Consider the following 22,133-nt stretch of genomic DNA (forward strand, 5'->3'; position numbering starts at 1 on the left):
GAACACTGTGTTTTATATTCCTCTTTTACATTTTGAAGCAAAAGCCTTAAAGTCAGAAGGAAATGACAGGTTGATGTCTACTTATTTTTACAGTGAGAATATTTTTGTGCTCAATTATGTTGCCAATATGTGGAGCCAGATACAACCAAAACTCACTCAAAATAAGTGAGAGGCCCAAATGGAAGTATCAGAAGGGAGGTACCTGAGTAAATTTCTCGTTGAAAGCGGATGTAAAAGAACACAAGAACGTGTGGTTGGTTTCTCTATTTAGAGGATCTAGTCTTTCCTATTCCTTTCCTCAGGGCTTGCTTTATCTCCTGGTTTCGAAAGCTGTAAATTAGTGGGTTAAGCATAGGAATTATTACCATATAGAAGACGGATGCCACATTGTCATTGGCCATTGAGTGGCTTGCAGTGGGCTTGGCGTACATATAAACAAGTGTGCCATAAAATAACGTGACACAGACAAAATGAGAGGAACAAGTGGAGATGGTCTTCTTCCTCCCCTCTGAGGAACTTATCCCTAGAATGGCCGATACTATATAGACATATGATATAAGAACGATGATTAGAGATATCACTATGAGTCCACCTGCCATCGAAATCAGCACCACTTCATTGATGGTGGTATCGGAGCAGGCAAGCTTCAAGAGTGCAGGTACATCACAGAAGAAATGATTGATCTTATTGTCCTTGCAAAAGGGCAAAGTAAAGGTAAAAACAGACTGTGTTAATGAATTGATGATCGCAATTACTGCTATGCCAAAAAGAAGATAGAGACAGGTTCTTTTGTTCATTATGACAGGATAGAGCAAGGGATTGCAGATAGCTGTGTACCGATCATAGGCCATCAATGCCATCATAAAGACATCTGCAGTTCCAACTACAATTGATAAAAACATTTGTATTGCACACTCTGAAAAAGAAATTTTCTTCCCCATCCATAGGAAGTTGACCAACATGTTGGGGACAGCGACAGAGGAAAAAAAGATGTCTACAAAGGCCAAACTGCAGAGCAAGAAGTACATGGGGCTGTGAAGGTTATGGTTCATTGTGATCAATGCCATGATCCCAATATTGAAAAGAAGGGTCATGCTATAGACCAGCAGGAAGAAACAGAACAGAGGAACTTGCAGTTCTGGGTCTTCTGTAAGTCCTAAAAGAATGAACTCCATCACACGGGTGCTGTTGACTCTTGGCATGGTTGTCAACAATAGAGCCTAAAAGGAAGGAAGGAGGTATATAGAGATGTGAAATTCTAGAAACACTGCTGAGCACCAATAGTTATGTTATTTATTGATATAAATATTGTAAGATTGTAAGCAAAGCATGTTATGATTGAGAGATGTTGTACCATGCCCATTACCCCAGGTGGTCTCTATGTGTTAGTTTTGCACCACTATGCTCAGGTATGTGTGGTGAAACAGCATGAAAACAGTATCATTTTTACAATTTTATGGATGCAAATAGTTAGGGCCTGATCTATCGTTTAACGGACAGGGTAAAGTCTGTCAGGGTGGCGTGAGATATTAAATCTGCAAACGGACTACTGTCACCCATATTTAGGGTTCACAATTGACTCTGAAAAATCTGTGTACCTTTCTAGGAACAGCTGTCAAGGTAGTTTCTATTATAGTACAAGTACTTTTGTGGATGGCGACCATTGGTTGTTCTAGCCGTCAACCAAACTACATGTTTTTGATTTTTCAAAACAAAGTCCCAAAGTGAGACCTTGTTATTGAAAAACTAATAATTAATGTCTCCCACACCCAGGGGATTTATTTCCCCCTGGGTGTGGGAGGTCAATAATTATTTGTTTCTGTCCCCTACCATCAGGTCGGACCTGGTAGTGATAGAAAAAAAAGGACATTACACTATCCACTCTACATAATGCATGCATTGTAATGCCCTTCCTCCTATTCACCTCCTCCCACAGGCTATAGGCTGGGACTCCATTGATGGAAAGAGAATGGGCGGACCATCACTTTTGCGCACAGGGTACTCCATCAAGTTTGTACCCTGTCCACCAACCTCTAAATATATTCCAAATTCTGCACACAGAAGGTGAATGTACACTTAATTATCACGGATGAATGTTGAATGTAGGGGAAAAGGCATACATGAAAGCTGAACGCAGAGAAAATTCACTAAGGTGAACATTTCGTAACAAACAACAGACTCCTTCTTCAGACAGGGTTGACGTCTTTATTAAATTAGTTTAATTGCTTTTTGCACTAGTATTAACAACTGGGACTACATTATTTGTTTTCGTTGTTTGTTCATCTTGAAAAATGACTGTTTGTTTATTGTGTCAGTTTAAAAAAATAGGAAACCTTTATCTAAACCAAACACAATAAAAAATCCACCATGCATTCAACAAAATTTGTCTTTAAAAAGTTCAAAACCCTTCTATCCATACCAAACTATGGATTAATGACTTTCAACACAAATTACCTGGGATGTGTCAAATTTAACAAGCAAAATCAGCCACAGGGAAGGTGATGCTTCGGTTTATTGCTCCAGGGGAGGTGATGCATTGGTTCCTTACTGCCACAAATGGGAGGTAATGTGTTGGTTCCTTAAAGGAGCAGAGGTGGTATGTAAGTTTCTTACTGTGTGGGGAGGTGATGTGTTTCTTACTGTAGCCCTAGCGTTGTGGTAGATTTGGCCCGCATGTGCAATGTGTTGCGCACCCGAGTTGAGACGTCACTCTGCGATGATTTGCATCATCCGGTGTCGGTGCTTGTGTTTTACAGAGAGGCTTTGTGGGGCTTTGCATTATCTGGCGTCTGTTTCGAGAAGCGTGCAGCTGTGTGGCAGGACTCAGCGAGGCTTCACGTCGTCCGGCGTTGGTTCCATGTCGTGCGCAGCTGTTCGGCCGGACTTGGCGAGGTTTTGCATTGCTTCACTCCTGATCTTACAGAGATTAACTTCAAAACCAACTTCTGGGGCCCTTTGACTGAAGGGAGGCACCTCAGGCAAGGGCGCAATCCAGCAGCACCGGCAGAGTTGCAGGAAGTATTTTATGTCAACAGGAGGCAAGCACATGTAAGCCCTTGGAGAAACCTCCCAAGTAGAATACACAGGAAAAGCCAATCCTTTGTCCACTCCTTGGAAGAAGCAGCCACTGCAGGTTAAACCAGCTAAGCATTCACACAGCAATGGGGCAGCTTCTCCAGCACCTCTCTTTGGCACAAGCTCCTCTTAAGTCCAGAAGTATTCTAAAGTTCTGGAGTTTGGACCCCAATATTTATACCACATTTTTCTTTGTTCTCTTGTTGCAAAAAGTCTCTCAGCTCAGTTCAAAGCAGTTCTGTCCTCGCTGGTCCAGCGTCTTTGCAGGAGGTGGATACAGAATTGCGCACAGGCACAAAGAAAACTGCTCCCACTACTCTAAATGTAGCCCATGCCTACTCATCTCCATTCTTAGTCATCCAGGAGAGGCAGGACACACCTTACCCCCCAATGGATGTCTACATTGAATGCACATCCACTGCTCTTGCCACTCCGAAATCAGACAGTAAATACACAACCCAGCAGAGCCACCTGGGATGGCTAAGCAAGAAAATGCCCACTTTCTAAAAGTGGCATTTTCAAACACACAATTTAAAAACCATCTTTACTAAAAGATGTGTTATTACATTCTGAGTTTAGAGAGCCTAAAATCCATTTCTCTATCTTGGCCCAATGGAAAATTATGAACTCCCATGCTATCCTATGGGGCAGATAGTTCTTCAATAGTAAATAACAAAATGCTCAATATTTCACTAACAGGGCATGTCACAAACACCAGTTCATGTCCTTACTTGACCCCCCACACAGCACCCTGTCCACAGGCATACCTTTGGCCTACCTGAGGGGTGTCTTACATGGAAGAAAAGGGAAGGTTAGAGCCTGGCTTGTGGGGACAGTTGCCAGTTTGACGTGTCAGTAAAAACTGTCTGCATACGCTGCAGTGGCAGGTCTGAGACACCTTTGAAAGACTGCCTGTGGGGGTGGCGCAATCAGTGCTGCAGGCTTACTAGCAGCATCTGATTTACAGGCCCTACGCACACACAGTGCACTGTACTAAGCACTTAATAGTATATCAACTAGGCCAAGCATGGAAACACCAATCAATAAACACAATTTACATGGAAAGCATATGCACTTCAGCAATGAATAGCAGTAGGAAAGTGCCCAGATTCCTAAAACCAACAAAAGCAGGGTAAAAAACAGGAAGCCTAATAGCAAAAAGCCTGGTGGTGAACCCACTGAAAAACCCAAATCTAACACATATGCTTCCCCCATATGGCTAAAATTGCATTATCAAGCAAAGCGGCAGGTCAAATGTCATGTATACCCTAAAGGTAGCTCAGATTCTTATGATGCATTGAGTAACATTGAAGTCTAAAAAATTCCAACACTTATTTGTTCATGAACAACACACACCCTGATCTCACATTCTCTGAAGGTGCTCTCAAATGTGGTGATAAAGACAAATGGAGGGTCAGAGACATAACATATATACTTAGGATCACACACTTACATGCATGGTAGTGGAGATTAATCAGTGTTTTATGTTGCACAGCGAACAGTTCAGTGCCTTGATGTGTATCTTCTTTCTTTCACTAACAGTTAAAGCTTTGCCTTCAGTTCTTAGAGCACTAGGTTGGAGGATAGTGGTAGCCTGAAGCCACATGAAAGCTTGAGTTGTTTTGAGCTCAAAGGCCCAGAAGACTTCAGGCTGAGGCAGTGGCAGGTAATCTGCCTCGAGCCTGAGTGGCTCATCCACTTCAGGAAAGCGAGTATCAATGAAATTTACCTTCACAACATATATGGCATGTACAACAGCTATGCAAATGTCACTTACACAGAAGGGAAATATGTACAGCAGCAGAGCATGTCTACCTTACAAAACAGATGCAGGACAGGAAGCGGTTAACACTTTAAGCGTTCCTTATAGAACATGTACACAACGCTAGCAGTGGTGAACGTGCAGGTGCGCAACAGTACAGGCGTGCTTTTTGCAGTAAAACAGAATGCTAATTTCTACTACATAAAACGTTTAGAATGGTTAACAATGTTACACATAATGGGGTCCCCATTGCATGCAACAATTCTAAGGGAAATAAATTAGAACCCTAAGCAGAGTGATCCTGACAGTGCAGTCAATTACTGTAATCAAAATTAAATTTGAGATCCAACCTATACCATACAAAGATTTCAGGGATCTGCCCTTCAGGACATACTTTGCATTTGAAACATTTATTGTGAAATTTATCTGACCCCGGACAGTTTTCAGTGGCTCTCTTCCAGCTAGGCTGCATAGGTGAAAGAAATGCAAATCTTACCCCTGGTCTGGGGGTAAGCTAACTTCAGTTGCACTACAAGCCAGCTCCATTGCTCATGGATACAGACACAGTGAGACTCATCTCTGCCTATGGAATTGCCCGCTCATTTTCCCTAGAGGGGTGTCACAAGCCCGGCACACACACTTGCAAAGCTCTGAAGAGACAATGCTAAGGGAACTTTACTCTTCAAGCAGTAGTACATTGTGCTGCGGCTTGCGGGATCATGATTCTGCTGGTAAAGCAGAACATGGAGGTACCTCATATGAGAATAGCCACTCTCAACACCCTCTGGCTGGTCCTTATATCAAGTCTTGTTCATGGCACTCATCGACAAGAGTCATGTGCTGGCATTTTATAGTGTCTCAGGTACCATGGGGATGTAATTCCTGACACATTGATACCATGAGACGTTTGAAACAGAAAAACATCATGAGGTGGATGTGTTCCTCCCAAGGGTTTTATTACACTAAGGTTTTAATTGAGTGCTTTGCGTAAAATGTGTAATTAATTTAATGAGATGCTTCTTACTTAATAGCAAATTGACTAAACATTTGCTGCGTGTTTTGCATAAGTATTTGAACACTCTCACATCTCAATTTTCTTCTTCTAGGAATCTTGAATCTTGGGGCACAGCAGTGGTTGAAATGTGGGACACCCTTCTAGGGTTTTCTGTTTACACCTGCACATATAGCAAGTCCCAAGTCTTGCTCCTATATAAAGTGCACCCACGTTTATTAAAAGTTTAACATCCGAACACTTCTTCAACACAGGAGTTGATGTTAGATAACTAAGTGGAATTAAGGGGTTATCTGACAGAAACCAATGTACCTATAACTTTAAACTGCATAAATTACTGGGCACATGAACTCATATGGAAACAGTGGAGTTAAAAACAAAAACAATCTCTTATACTTTGGTGCCAATTACGATCCGGTAAAAAAATTCCCCGTGCGACTCGTATCCGGTCTTTTTACCGTACGAATCGTACAAGTGCCGTACGAACTGGCAATCACGATTCGCATGGTAAAAAGTCCATACGAACCGCATCGGGAATGATTTCCCACACGTCCTCGGGTCGGAAAAAGTGTCCGACACGTCCTCGGACGATGTACCATACAAATGTGAAAGGTGAAGTCCGACCGAGGAATCACGATCCATCCCGTGCGTCCGATGTTACAACCGTATGGAAAAAACACCGTCTGCACCGAACTCCCATAGCAACCTTGGAGAAATGTGCCCGCATACGCGCCCAACAAGTCCCCCCCGCCCCCGTACGTCCGAGACGTACCCCCCATGTATGTACACCCCCACCCGTGTATGTACACCCCTGTACGTCCGAGTCGTACCCCCACCCCTGTACGTGTCGTACCACCGTCAATGTACACCCCAGTACGTTCGAGTCCTACCCCCACCCCTGTATGTGTCGTACCACCGTCTATGTACACCCCAGTACGTTCGAGTCCTACCCCCACCCCTGTACGTGTCGTACCACCGTCTATGTACACCCCAGTACGTTCGAGTCCTACCCCCACCCCCACCCCTGTACGTGTCCGACCCCCATGTATGTACACCCCAGTACGTTCGAGTCGTACCCCCACCCCTGTACGTGTCGTACCACCGTCCATGTACACCCCAGTACGTTCGAGTCGTACCCCCACCCCTGTACGTGTCCGACCCCCATGTATGTACACCCCAGTACGTTTGAGTCATACCCCCACCCCTGTACGTGTCGTACCACCGTCAATGTACACCCCAGTACGTTCGAGTCCTACCCCCACCCCTGTACGTGTCGTACCACCGTCAATGTACACCCCAGTACGTTCGAGTCCTACCCCCACCCCTGTACGTGTCGTACCACCGTCTATGTACACCCCAGTACGTTCGAGTCCTACCCCCACCCCTGTACGTGTCCAACCCCCATGTATGTACACCCCAGTACGTTCGAGTTGTACCCCCACCCCTGTACGTGTCGTACCACCGTCCATGTACACCCCAGTACGTTCGAGTCGTACCCCCACCCCTGTACGTGTCCGACCCCCATGTATGTACACCCCAGTACGTTCGAGTCGTACCCCCACCCCTGTACGTGTCGTACCACTGTCAATGTACACCCCAGTACGTTCGAGTCCTACCCCCACCCCTGTACGTGTCGTACCACCATCAATGTACACCCCAGTACGTTCGAGTCCTACCCCCACCCCTGTACGTGTCCGACCCCCATGTATGTACACCCCAGTACGTTTGAGTCGTACCCCCACCCCTGTACGTGTCGTACCACCGTCCATGTACACCCCAGTACGTTCGAGTCGTACCCCCACCTCTGTACGTGTCCGACCCCCATGTATGTACACCCCAGTATGTTCGAGTCGTACCCCCACCCCTGTACGTGTCGTACCACCATCAATGTACACCCCAGTACGTTCGAGTCGTACCCCCACCCCTGTACGTGTCGTACCACCGTCAATGTACACCCCAGTACGTTTGAGTCCTACCCCCACCCCTGTACGTGTTGTACCACCGTCTATGTACACCCCAGTACGTTAGATTCCTACCCCCACCCCTGTACGTGTCCGACCCCCATGTATGTACACCCCAGTACGTTCGAGTCGTACCCCCACCCCTGTACGTGTCGTACCACCGTCAATGTACACCCCAGTACGTTCGAGTCCTACCCCCACCCCTGTACGTGTCGTACCACTGTCAATGTACACCCCAGTACGTTCCAGTCCTACCCCCACCCCTGTACGTGTCGTACCACCGTCTATGTACACCCCAGTACGTTCGAGTCCTACCCCCACCCCTGTACGTGTCGTACCACCGTCAATGTACACCCCAGTACGTTCGAGTCCTACCTCCACCCCTGTATGTGTCGTACCACCGTCTATGTACACCCCAGTACATTCGAGTCCTACCCCCACCCCTGTACGTGTCGTACCACCGTCTATGTACACCCCAGTACGTTCAAGTCCTACCCCCACCCCAGTACGTGTCCGACCCCCATGTATGTACACCCCAGTACGTTCGAGTCATACCCCCACCCCTGTACGTGTCGTACCACCGTCCGTGTACACCCCAGTATGTTCGAGTTGTACCCCCACCCCCGTACGTGTCCGACCCCCATGTATGTACACCCCAGTACGTTCGAGTCGTACCCCCACCCCTGTACGTGTCCGACCCCCATGTATGTACACCCCAGTAGGTTCGAGTCGTACCCCCACCCCTGTACGTGTCGTACCACCGTCCATGTACACCCCAGTACATTCGAGTCCTACCCCCACCCCTGTATGTGTCGTACCACCGTCAATGTACACCCCAGTACGATCCAGTCCTACCCCCACCCCTGTACGTGTCGTACCACCGTCTATGTACACCCCAGTACGTTAGAGTCCTACCCCCACCCCTGTACGTGTCCGACCCCCATGTATGTACACCCCAGTACGTGCGAGTCGTACCCCCACCCCTGTACGTGTCGTACCACCGTCAATGTACACCCCAGTACGTTCGAGTCCTACCCCCACCCCTGTACGTGTCGTACCACCGTCAATGTACACCCCAGTACGTTCCAGTCGCACCCCCAACACAACCTCCTAAGTACGGAGCGCACCCCAGGCCCCAACATCACAACCGCATCTACGAGTCGTACCAAGCCACACACAAGGACAGCACCGTACAACCAAATGGCCCATGTACACACCGTACACACGCTCAAAACGCACGTACACAACCAGGACAAAACAAAACAACACAAGAATACACTATTCGAATGGCACAAAGCCACTAAACATGGCCAACAAACACTAAAAAAACACATTCACTGACCTGCAACTGCCAAAAACAAACAGAGGCCCAAAACACCACCACTCCTTATAACACACCCACCCAAACTTCAAACACAGCCACACCCACCAATGGACCAATAAAAAGGGCCCACACACACAAACCATGAGCCTTTGCAACAGACTCACTGCTGCCAGACACCACAGAACCATACTACAAGCTACACCACACCTTACACTTGCACACCTCCACACAACTACCTTCACAAACACACCCTCATCACATCCACACACACACACCTGCACAACCACACCCACACACCCACAACCATCCACACACCCCCCCCACCATCCACACCCACACCCCTCACCATGCCCACTTACAAGAACCCAAAGTTCAGTAACCGAGAGTTGGAGGTCCTTGTTGATGAAATCCTCAGAGTCGAGCCACAGCTCTTTGGAACATTGGTCAGACAGACCAGCATGGCAGCAAAAACAGCCATGTGGCAGACCATCGTCGATGCTGTGAATGCTGTTGCGGACACCAGATGGACCAGGCAGGAATGCCAAGCCAGGTGGTACGATCTGCGGAGGAGGGTCCGAGCCAAGATGCTGGAGGAACACAACCAGGCCAACGGCACTGGAGGAGGGCCCTCCCGCAGACCCGTACACTACCAGCCCTGGGAGGAGAGGGTGATGGCCATACAGCCGGTGGAGGCAGTCGAAGGATTAGGAGGACTCCGAGACCCGGGTGAGTACACGAACAACGCACCTCACATGGGGGGGACCTCATCCACAACCAAAATCACTAACAGGCACGCAACCACCCCAACCTATCGCATGACTCAACCACACTCCATGAACACGCACATGCCACTGCCGCCACCATGCCCCATGCACCCAGCTGGACAATGTCAAGTCACAGGCCACAGAAGACACCAACACATGACACGGTAACCCGGATGGCGGGAGTGTGGGCCCAAAAAATCACATAGTGCAACTCAGAAGCAGACAACAATGCCCTCTGCCCATATGGCCCAGGTCACAGCCAGACAAACAGTGTGTCCCCACACAGGAAAGACTCGCCAGCAAATGGCGGACGCCTTGCATCAACACATGGGGGTGAAGGCACTGTTTTGCACATGACAGCAGCTAATGAACAGCCAACACTGTGAAAGAGTGGCAGCACACACAACCACAGCAGCAGCGCACACACAGACACTACACCCAATGGGTGCCTGGAGATCAGAAAAAAACTCACATCAACAAGCCAAGGGCCATTCAAAGGACTGGAAAAAGTGTGTGTCTAGGAAGCTGGGCTGAGGTGACAGAGGGTGAAACACAGAGGGAGGGAGTGGGGGACAGAGAGGGAGGGAGAGGGGGACAGAGAGGGAGGGAGACACAGGGACACGGACAGAGGGAGGAGGCTGACACACGGAGGGAGGGAGAGGGGGACAGAGAGGGAGGGAGAGGGGGACAGAGAGGGAGGGAGACACAGGGACACGGACAGAGGGAGGAGGCTGACACACGGAGGGAGGGAGAGGGGGACAGAGAGGGAGGGAGAGGGGGACAGAGAGGGAGGGAGAGGGGGACAGAGAGGGAGGGAGAGGGGGACAGAGAGGGAGGGACACACAGGGAGACGGACAGAGGGAGGAGGCTGACACACAGAGGGAGGGAGAGGGGGACAGAGAGGGAGGGAGACACAGGGAGAGCAAATCAGCCGTGTGTTGTGTGGGAATGTCTGCTCGTCAGCATGTAGACTGCGTGCATGTAGCCAAGGGTGGCCAGTGCCAGAACCCCCCCTCTTCACCATGGCAAAACACAGGGCCATGTCACAACCTGTTCACAAGCACAACGACAGCTACCTGCATCATATAAGTGTGTGGATCCACTCCATGTGCACATGTACAGTGCTACACGGAAGGCGCCAATGCATGGCTCGCCACACCTGCCCACTCCACTGCTGACTGCAGTCACACTTGACGCAGCAAGTAAGACTGTGCCACACATAGTTAAAGGGGCCAAAGTGCTGCACAAGGGACACACCCATGCACAAGTGCACTGTGAGTGGAATGCAAGACAGATCCTAATTCCAAGAGGAAAATTGCCAACTTTGAAACTGATGAAACATGGATGTTGCATGGACCAAAATTAACATTGTCTCTCTCACACACAGGTCAACGTCGTGGTTCACCCCCCAACACTGGGGGGGAAGACTCACAGGACCCGGATCTGCGGGAGCCCGATCCCACCGGCAGCGACGACTCTCACCACTCTGTGGACGACCCCGACCGACCTGGCCCCTCTGGGGTCCAACCACCTGCAGCACCTGCGTCAGGTACAACTGTGCCAACCATCCCAGGAGACACCCAGGATCCCTGCCCCACCACCACAATGCAGCCAGGCTGGCCAGGAGGGACACGGTGTCCCGGGCACCCAGGAGGAGGCAGGCGACAACGCCAATGCCACCCCTCAGGGGTCCCGGAGACCCGATGTACCCACAAGGGCAGGCCAGGTGCAAGTGAGCAGGGGTGGTGGGAGTGGAGGACGGCGGAGGCGCGAGCCTGACCAGTTGGCTGGGGAACCGGTATTTTCCCATGTCCGTAACATCATGGACACATACCGGCAGGACACCACGGGCATGGCCCAGGTTGTGTCCACCCTCAATGAGATCAAGGGGACCCTTGATGAGATGAAGACCCAGCAGGCCCAGCAACATGTGGAGCAACATGCCTGTCTACTGCAACACCAACGGAGGATGGAGGACAGCCAGGCTGAGCAAGTGACGGTGTTCCAGGGGATTCACGATACACTCCGTCGGATGGCCGACAACATGGGCAACCCTCCCTGTGCCAGACGGCGTAGAACATCACCACCTACAGGGAGGGATCAGGAGGAGGAGGAGACATCCGACGGAGCATCCCAAACATCGTCACGGCCTGCTTTTGAGGGTCCCCGCAGGAGGCCGGATCGTCCACGGAAAGGACCGTGAGGGTCGGAGCTATATCACCATCTCCCAGGACACCTGGCCTGGCACCTGGCCCACTGGAGCAACAGCATCACAGCATCAAGAGACATTCTCTGCCACATGGCCCTGCAGGTCACTGTCTGACCAATGTTGACAAAGACTGTGGCATGGACTATGAGGATTTCCAATGGCAAGGACACCAACTCCCCTACTGAACTTTGGATTCCAAACTCCCGGAAAGCCCCTCACTCTATCCCCCCCCCCCCAAAAAATAAAAAATCACACCATGAAGAGAAGATGCCTGCTGGTTGCATTATTACCTTACATGTGTGTTGTAAAGTCTAAACATGCCTGAGTTCTCTTCTGAATCCAACCATCCACACCCTGGGGCCTGGGTCTGGCACAGGACACACGGGTCACAGTGTATTAGGCAAGACAGACATGGAGCATCATACACACCTGTGATGGGCCCAACCAGCTGAGGGGGTGGCCGCACAACGGTGCTGACAGACACATTGAGTACAACAACAGTCATGCGCAGAGGTCAGGGATCATGTGGAGTGTCCTGGGGGGCACCCAGGTATGTGTAGACAGGTGGCAGAACCATGTCCTGCAAGCCTGAGTCCAGTGGATGCAGAGAATGGGGGCCTGGCCAACGTTGGATGCATGGGGATGGCACATGTCACAATACCCACACAGTCATGGACATCATGCCCAATACACAGTCTCAGCCCACACACACAGCTTGCATCTTGCTACTCGACACATCGACACATAGCCACTATCCGGGAAAACCATGCCAGACATGCTGGATGCACCGTGGCAACACACCAGCATTGACTGAGAAGAGGCACCTTGGAGGCATAGGGACACCTTTATTAGTCATGTTTTCGGGATTGCAGAGGCAACTTGAAGTACACATGAACACTTCTTGTGGAGTAACATGTGGGTCCAACACTGGCACCCCCCTTCTGCAGTACAAATGCGTGTTAGCCATGGAACTGGCACACAATTGTCGGCTAACAGCTAAACACCCACAGCTGCTCATGGAGAGACTGCCATACACCATTGATCCGCTGATGTGGAAGTCCCACACCATGTCTAGCCAATGCTAACCGTATGTGTCCGAGGGCAGTGTCACACACATTGATGCCATCATCACAATCCACTATCCCATCACTGATGACTGTCAACCAGTCAGACCATCTATTCAGGTGTACACAGCTGCATGTCGTGTCCCATGGTGATGCTACATGGCTGCAGAGGAACCAAACATCGACAGGGGCAGTGTGCATACATCGTGAACAACTTCCACACCCAATACACCCCTGATGCATCCCTTACCCTATGGAGACTTCCAAACGTGTCCGTGCCTGTAACGCTGAGTCAGCCCACGATGACGTGTCCATGAGGAATAGCAGTGCCACAACAATGCAACCAGCAGACGGCATGCGCAAGTACCTGGGGAAGAGAGACACACAAGAAGTCAGCCACAAAAAGCACAGCCACTTGCATGTGCATTTACTCGGCACATGTATGGATGACAACATGCTAGGTCACAATTATGACTGGGGAAATACAACCATCACTGCCACCATCACTCCAGTGACACACCCACGCACACCTCTGACTCACGTGCCATACATGCAGGTGGAGACACACATCACAACACATGCCACACGGGGACGAATGCGTGCACACTCAGACACTGGTACTCACCACTAAGCAAAGAAGTCGCGTATGAGCCGAGTCCGGATGTCCTCTTGCGGCTCCACATCCTCCACATCACTAGCCCCATTGGCAAGCCCTTCGTCCTCCAGGGGTGGATGGTCCTCGTCATGTTGATCCAGAATGAGTGGCAAAGCTTTCTCAACTGCCATGTTGTGCAGCATGCAGCAGACCATGAAGATTTTGCAGACCTTCGCAGGGGCATATGGTAGCGCGCCGCCGGTCTTGTGGAGGCACCGAAATCGGCTCTTCAGCAGGCCAAACGTCCTCTCTATCACTCGCCTTGTCCGGCCATGGGCGGTGTTGTAGCGGAGCTGGGCCGGCGTGATGGGGTTGCGGAGAGGTGTGAGCAGCCATGGCATGTTGGGATAGCCAGCGTCCCCTACATGGGAAGCACATGGACATCGTTAGTAGTGGTGAAGCGGTCGTGCTGGTAGGCTATGCAAAATACAGGACAGACAGACTGTACCCACCAACAACACATGCTCTTTCGTTGCGCAGCTGCATCATCATTTCAGGCATCCTGCTACGCCTCATGATGTAGGCATCGTGTGCTGATCCTGGAAAACGAGCACAGACATGTGAAATCACCATGTTGGACTGACACACCACAAGGGCATTGATGGAGTGGTAGTGCTTCCGATTGCGGTACGCTACCTCCCGTGCGTGTGGTGGTACCAAAGCTACATGTGTCCCATCTATGGACCCAATGACATGGGGCATCCCTCCCAGGGCATAGAATCCACGCTTGACCGCAGTCAACTGTTCAGGGGTTGGGAACTTGATGAAGTCATCCAGGTGAATCAACATGGCCTCTAAGAAATCATGCAGCACACGGCAGAACATGCTCTGGGACATGCCACCAACATGAGCTATGGTATATTGAAAGGTACCCGTGGCAAGAAAATGTAGGGCAGCCATTACCTTCAGCTGGGGTGTCAGTGCCGTAGGATACCTGTGCTGCGGTTGCAGGTGTGGTGCCAGTCTCGCCGTCAACTCCAGAATCAACCGTCGTGGGAAGCGGTAGCACCGGATCCGATCATTCTCCCGCATGGCAGCCAAGTCCGGAATTGGTCGGGCAAGAGGCGGCGCTCTGCAGTAATTTGGAAGTGACAAGAAAGAGTGAGTGCACTACGACAACAATTCATATGTACTGAGCACATGTTAATCTGTCAATACACATATGCTACATAGGGAGTCAGGTATGTGCTACATGCCCTGGACACGTATGGCTGCCAGGTGACACTCCTACCAAGACCCAGCTACACACGGAGATTGAGAACCTCCCCATGCCATGCCATGGGAATAGCTGTGTCCCAGTGCAAGTGAACAGCCAGACGCAAGACAGGAGTGACATACGCCCACACATCAGCAGAAGTAGGATGCCGATTGCAGAGACTGGTAGCGGAACACTAGAGCCACAGGTCACATGACATTACACCAGGACAGGCCACACACCTTGCCATGAAGGTGCACATGTCATGACTCACCACACATTCATTGTGAGGATGCAGACATGTCCTTGTCACGCTACTCCGTGTCCCATGCATACATGTGCACCTCACATCCGCTACCACATGTGGCATGGTGTGCGAAACAGTGTGCAATGTCAATCTACACACAGACACATGTTGGTTGCTGCAACAGCTGCAGCTTTTGAGGGTGCTCCAACATCAACCTGATGGGAAGCCCCCACACATACATGACATAGTCACATTGTGCACCGTGGGTAGTGACAAGTCAGGTGTGGTAACCCCTGTACCGGGCATCAGGGGACACTTCCGTGTGTTGGTGTCCGTGCCATGCCAGTGACGCTCACCCCAAGTGTGCAGTACGACATGCACACATGTCAAAGGAGTCAAGGGCAAGCCTGGCACACATTGCACCGTCACACGGTACATCTGTACACATCTCATCATACATCTGGTGCCTTCTCGACTCAGGAGTAATGTTCCACATCACAGCCTGTTACACCTGTGCCCCACGCATGTAGTAATGCACAGACGATGCCTTGATGTCCATTCATGGACAAGTATGTCCATCCATGGACAAGTATGTCCGCCCTATTCCTACCTGTGTGCCCCCTGTCACCACTGTGATGTGTGAAAACCGCCGTACTGCTGCTAAGAGGGCCTGTGTATGTTCCCATATCACTATGGGAGTGCTGCCGTATGTGTACCCATCGTGATGGCGAGCGTACAGGCATGTGTACGGCCCGTACCACTACGAGTACGCATACGCAACAACACCCATAGTGGTAGGGCCGTACGCACGCCTGTACGCTCCCTATCACTATGGGTGTCCTCGCGTATGCGTACTCGTAGTGGTACGGGCCGTACACACGCCTGTACGCTCCCTATCACTATGGGTGTCCTCGCATATGCGTACTCGTAGTGGTACGGGCCGTACACATGCCTGTACGCTCCCTATCACTATGGGTGTCCTCGCGTATGCGTACTCGTAGTGGTATGGGCCGTACACACGCCTGTACGCTCCATATCACTATGGGTGTCCTCGCGTATGCGTACTCGTAGTGGTACGGGCCGTACACACGCCTGTACGCTCACTATCACTACGTGTACGCATACGCGAGGACACCCATAGTGATAGGGAGCGTACAGGCGTGTGTACGGCCCGTACCACTACGAGTACGCATACGCGAGGACACCCATAGTGATAGTGAATGTAGGCACGCGTGTACGGGCCGTTGCAATGCATTTGGGGTGCCCTAGGGCCCCGGGACGCACCGTACCTGTGTGTGAAGCTCCAAATTACCTAGGAACACATGAGGGACAAGTATTAAGGCCTACATGCATGCTGGTTGTCATGGAGACCAAGTTCAAATTTTGAATTTGTTCTGGAAGGTGCACAGCAGAAGTCAGTTGGAATGAATCTACTTTGTTGCAATGTGTTTGTGGGGCTGACATCATGCAGGAGAAAAAAACCGATAGAGAACACACAGACTGCTAGGTTTGAAGGGATTGGAGGAAACATAGGATGCAAATGTGAGTGACCAATCACTCTGTACTCCTGTGCATGAGATGGGCCAGCAAGGCAGATAAAAGGCAGCCAGGTCCCATGAGGGAGCACTTGCCTGCACATCTCTGTATTCCACGACCCAGCTGCTGCTACTGATTCCCTGGAACCATGTCAAGGGCTGTGGAGAGGTCACAGCCATTCACCCTGGAGGAGAACATGGCTTTGGTGGATGTGATCCTCCCACGGTACCCCATGCTGTATGGGCGACCAGGTTATCAGGTGAGTGCACTGTCCACTGGCACAGACTGTGTCCCTTTTTTGCGACTGTGACTTCTGCCATTGTGTCCAGGTAGGACACACATGCTATGTACTGTAGGGGGGGGTTCCAGGGGGGGGAATGCCTGATGTCTCCCAGCAGTGCCCTGAGACAGGAGGGGTGGGGGCCTATCACTCCCAGCAGTGCCCTGAGACAGGAGGGGTGGGTGCAGAGTCCTCCCAGCAGTGCCCTGAGACAGGAGGGGTGGGTGCAGAGTCCTCCCAGCAGTGCCCTGAGACAGGAGGGGTGGGGGCCTATCACTCCCAGCAGTGCCCTGAGACAGGAGGGGTGGGTGCAGAGTCCTCCCAGCAGTGCCCTGAGACAGGAGGGGTGGGGGCCTATCACTCCCAGCAGTGCCCTGAGACAGGAGGGATGGGGGCCTATCACTCCCAGCAGTGCCCTGAGACAGGAGGGGTGGGTGCAGAGTCCTCCCAGCAGTGCCCTGAGACAGGAGGGGTGGGTGCAGAGTCCTCCCAGCAGTGCCCTGAGACAGGAGGGGTGGGGGCCTATCACTCCCAGCAGTGCCCTGAGACAGTGGGGGCCTATCACTCCCAGCAGTGCCCTGAGACAGGAGGGGTGGGTGCAGAGTCCTCCCAGCAGTGCCCTGAGACAGGAGGGGTGGGGGCCTATCACTCCCAGCAGTGCCCTGAGACAGGAGGGGTGGGTGCAGAGTCCTCCCAGCAGTGCCCAGAGACAGGAGGGGTGTGTGCCTATCACTCCCAGCAGTGCCCTGAGACAGGAGGGGTGGGTGTGATGCACAGTGTGAGCCTGGCTCATTGATTGTGTAGTTGCCCTCATTCCACCTGTGTCCTTTCAATGGCACGTACTGTTTTTGGCCTTCCCCCAGAGGATCATGTCCCTATGACAAAGTTCCAATGCGTTGGATGCACACTATGCCTTGTTGTAAACAGCAAATGTGTTCTAATCTGTGTCCCTGTGACATGTGCAAGGTGTATTGATGTAGTGTCACTTGTTCATCCTCACAGGTAGACACCTCTGCCAAGGAGCAGATATGGCTGGACGCCGTCAGCGCCGTGAGGAGTGCAGATGGTCGGAGGCGGCACCTGTCCCAGGTGAGGAAACGCTGGCAGGATATCCGGTGCTGGACACGGAGGATCGCACGGGTCCTGCTGGGGGACTCACCTGAGAGCCACAAGAACCGCGGGCGCCGCCGTCTCTCCCACATCCAGAAACGTGTGCTGGCGGTGGTCTTTCCTGACTTGGACAGGCGTCTACAGGACATGCAGCAGCCGGAAGGGGGTAGGTACATGTGTGTGTTTGTTGTGTTTCACCAGCATTTGTAAGTGCACTGTTCCATGGATACACTTCCAGGGTTTATGGTGCTGTGCAGATCCTGTTCCCCACAGTATTGCAGTGCTCTCCTGCCTCCCTTCCCCTCCTTGCAATGTGTTCCCTGGTCTGTGTGTAGTCACTCCATCACAAGGTTATGTAGCCTGACACCTTCTCCAAGTGTACAATGCCTGCAGCATCATGTGTGGGGGTGGTGTGTAACAGGTTTTGTGACCTTGCCTGTGCCCTGTCCAGTTCTGGACTTGTGGGTTCCATGTCAGTTGGCACTAATGCTGAGTCCAGACATGGGAGTTAATCTCTCGAGTGCCAGGCCTTCCAGCAGGCATGTCCCATGTGGTGGCCTGTGACATGATGTGCATGAGTGTGCGTTACGCATAGTGCAGGGATGTTAGCGTGTGTTGCAGTCATTCCCATTCAGGAGCATGGAGTTGTGTGGCCACTACTGTCCCCAGGGGCATATTTTCCTAGGTATCATGTGTGTAATCCGAGAATGTCGACAATCTCTGTGTCTACAGCATAGGTTGTGCTCTGTGCCATTGTCCCCTGGCACCATGTTTCTTGACGTGAGATGTATTACAAGTGTCCACTGTCCAGCCTGACCTGATTTTCAAAGTACATACTCACGGTGGCCATTGCCTGTGTGTCTTGTTGCAATCATCTGATGATGCCCATTTGTACATGATTATTTGGACAGGCGCATCTTGGGTATTTGGTGTGCAATCTTGAATAGTTGCATCCCATGTGTATTTCACACAGACTAAGAGATGTAAGTGCTTCCTGTGTCTCCACAGATTTGTCTCATGTAGGGGGTGGGTGGGGCGGCCATGGCCTACATGTCAAGACCTGTCATGTCCTTGCTCGGACTGGCCAGTGTGTGATGTTTGTCTGGACATACACTCAAGGTGCAGCGTGCCAGTCAGGGTGGGCATGTTATCAGTATTACCTATGCTGCATGTGCCTCTAGTTCCTGGATATGTTCCCTGCTCATCCCAATTTCCTGCCACGCTGTGTGGTGCAGATGCAGTGCTGTATTGTCCCCAGGGCCTTGCTCCTCAGTCGAAATTCCATGTCATCTCATTTGCTATTGTGTCATGCTCTCCATAGTTTTTCCATGGCATGGTGGGTCACACAACTGTGTCTTGCAGGGCCGACATATGTACCTTGTTTTGTAGTTGTAACTCTTCCTTTGTTTCAGGCTATGCACTGTAACCTAAGTAGATTTGACTCATGTGACATATGTATACAGGTGTATGATTAATTTCTGTCTCTTCCCCCTGCCCACAGCATCGTCGGGGGACACGGAGGGAGACATGGACACAGACGGCGCGGAGGGATCGAGCACCAGTGCCAGCGGTGACATCGGGGCTGGCACTTCGAGTGGGACTGAGGTGGAGGAGAGTGAACCCGGGGACCTGTCGACTGGCACAACAGAGTATGAAGCTGACGGGTCCGAGCACCACCATCTGACAGCAGCCCTACATCTGGCACCGCCCCCTCCATTGGCATCAGCCGCCTCCCACGTGCTCGTGTCCCTTCCCAACGTGCCCGGTCACCACATGTCTCCTTCCTGCCAGGCACCGCACCCCCTGCCCCTGTCTCTACTGCTGCCGCCAATGCTGAGTCTGTGGACATCCAGCGGCAGTTGCAGATTGGTCAGACTGCGATCCTTAATGTCCTCCATGCCCACAGCCAGGTCCTCAACAACATGGAGGCATACTTGGAGGGCATTCATTCATCGCAGGCTGACCAACGCAACTTGCTGAGGTCCATAGACTCCACACTGACTGCAGCAGTGGGTCTCCTGCAGCGCTACGTCCCACCCCCTTCCACACTTCCCACTCCCATGCCTGTCCCACATACACCCAGACGTAAGCATGCACCCACCACAACAGACACAGGCACCACACCAGCAGGGAAGATCCGCCGCACACCTCCTGACACGCACACACAGGGTGAAGTAGGCACACCCACTGGGTCGGGGGGAAAACGTGTGACACGCAGCCAGAGTGGGAGTCCACATTCCACCAAATCCACTCCCTCCAAATCCCCTCCCCTCAGCTCTCCTGGCCAGGTCTCCCCCAAAGACTCCTTCATGGCCGCTCTGTCCCTGAGCCCCACAGTGACACCACCCCGCAAGCGGTCAAGGAAGTCCACGGTCAGGGTGCTTGAGTCCCCCCCCCTGTCCACACCATCCCCCAGTGGCGCTGCGACCCATCCCTCTGACCCCCCCCCCTTCCTTGGGGCCTGTGGTTCCTTCGGGTGCAGGGGAGTCCCTGGAGGACCTTGCCGAGGTGTGCAGCGCGCTCCTAGAATCCACCTTTGGCCCTGCTCCACCCCCTGTGGTGGAGTCCTCCATCCCTGCACCCACGTCGCCTACCCTTCGCCCTCCTGTCCCTGCGGTGCCTGTTACTTCCCCCCAACATGATGCCCTCACCCCTGTGGAAGACAACGGCTTGTAACTGTGCAGGCAAGCTAGGGGACACGCATCCCACTGTGTCCCCCATCCAGCTGTGACTCCTGGACTGCCCTATGGGCTTTGTAAATATTGAACTTACTACATACCAGTTTTTGGATCATGCTGAATAAAGCTATTTTTTTTTGGCCTTGGGACACTCCTGCTTTGCTGGCATTGCTGTTGGTGGGGCTGCTACATGGTTGTGGGTGTTGGTCATGTGTTGGGTGTGTGGGTAATGTAGTAGTGTGCTGCTCATAGGGGGGACCCTGGGATCTGTGTGCCATCACACGGTGTTAGCTACCTTTCTCCATTCATGTAAGCAGTTGCTGCATGTTGCAATTGTCCCAAGGTGTATTCCTTCCTCTGTGTACCCTGACTTCTTCCCTGCAGGGTGTCCCCTGACTTTAGCACAGAGCTGTGTGTCCATTAGCTGGGTGTGTGACGTAGTCCTTCACCTTTGCACATGCATGCTGAGCGATGTCTCCACCTGCATCATTCGTGGCATCCTTGGTAGTCATTGTACTTGTGTATGTGGCCTATTGACATGACTTCATGTGTACATGTTTTCTTTTCTGCGCTATGCATGCGTATACTCCCAGCCTCGCACACATGTGGTACATGTACTGCAGGGTCTTTGTGCACCTGACTGACATTTGTGGGCATGGTATCTGTGACTACTCCACCCTTTGCGTTCCATGGGCACTGCTGGGAGTGATGGGCACCCACCCCTCCTGTCTCTGGGCACTGCTGGGAGGACTCTGCACACACCCCTCCTGTCTCTGGGCACTGCTGGGAGGACTCTGCACCCACCCCTCCTGTCTCTGGGCACTGCTGGGAGTGTTAGGCCCCCACCCCTCCTGTCTCTGGGCACTGCTGGGAGGACTCTGCACACACCCCTCCTGTCTCTGGGCACTGCTGGGAGGACTATGCACCCACCCCTCCTGTCTCTGGCCACTGCTGGGAGTGTTAGGCCCCCAACCCTCCTGTCTCTGGGCACTGCTGGGAGTGTTAGGCACCCACCCCTCCTGTCTCTGGGCACTGCTGGGAGTGTTAGGCACACACCCCTCCTGTCTCTGGGCACTGCTGGGAGTGTTAGGCACACACCCCTCCTGTCTCTGGGCACTGCTGGGAGTGTTAGGCACCCACCCCTCCTGTCTCTGGGCACTGCTGTGAGTGTTAGGCACCCACCCCTCCTGTCTCTGGGCACTGCTGGGAGGACTCTGCACACACACCTCCTGTCTCTGGGCACTGCTGGGAGGACTCTGCA

At 51.9% G+C, this 22,133-nt stretch overlaps 1 protein-coding gene across 1 annotated transcript; it reads right to left on the reverse strand.

Annotated features, from left to right (window-relative positions):
• Window positions 1–263: 263 nt before the first annotated feature.
• On the reverse strand, window positions 264–1,202 carry LOC146853903 (olfactory receptor 5AP2-like). The gene has a single exon (XM_085650443.1). It carries the CDS (start codon window positions 1,200–1,202, stop codon window positions 264–266), a length of 939 nt encoding a protein of 312 aa, XP_085506569.1.
• Between the last annotated feature and the right edge of the window lie 20,931 nt (window positions 1,203–22,133).

Source organism: Triturus cristatus, chromosome 4_1 (assembly GCF_964204655.1).
Source record: "Triturus cristatus chromosome 4_1, aTriCri1.1, whole genome shotgun sequence".
NCBI lineage: Eukaryota > Metazoa > Chordata > Amphibia > Caudata > Salamandridae > Triturus > Triturus cristatus.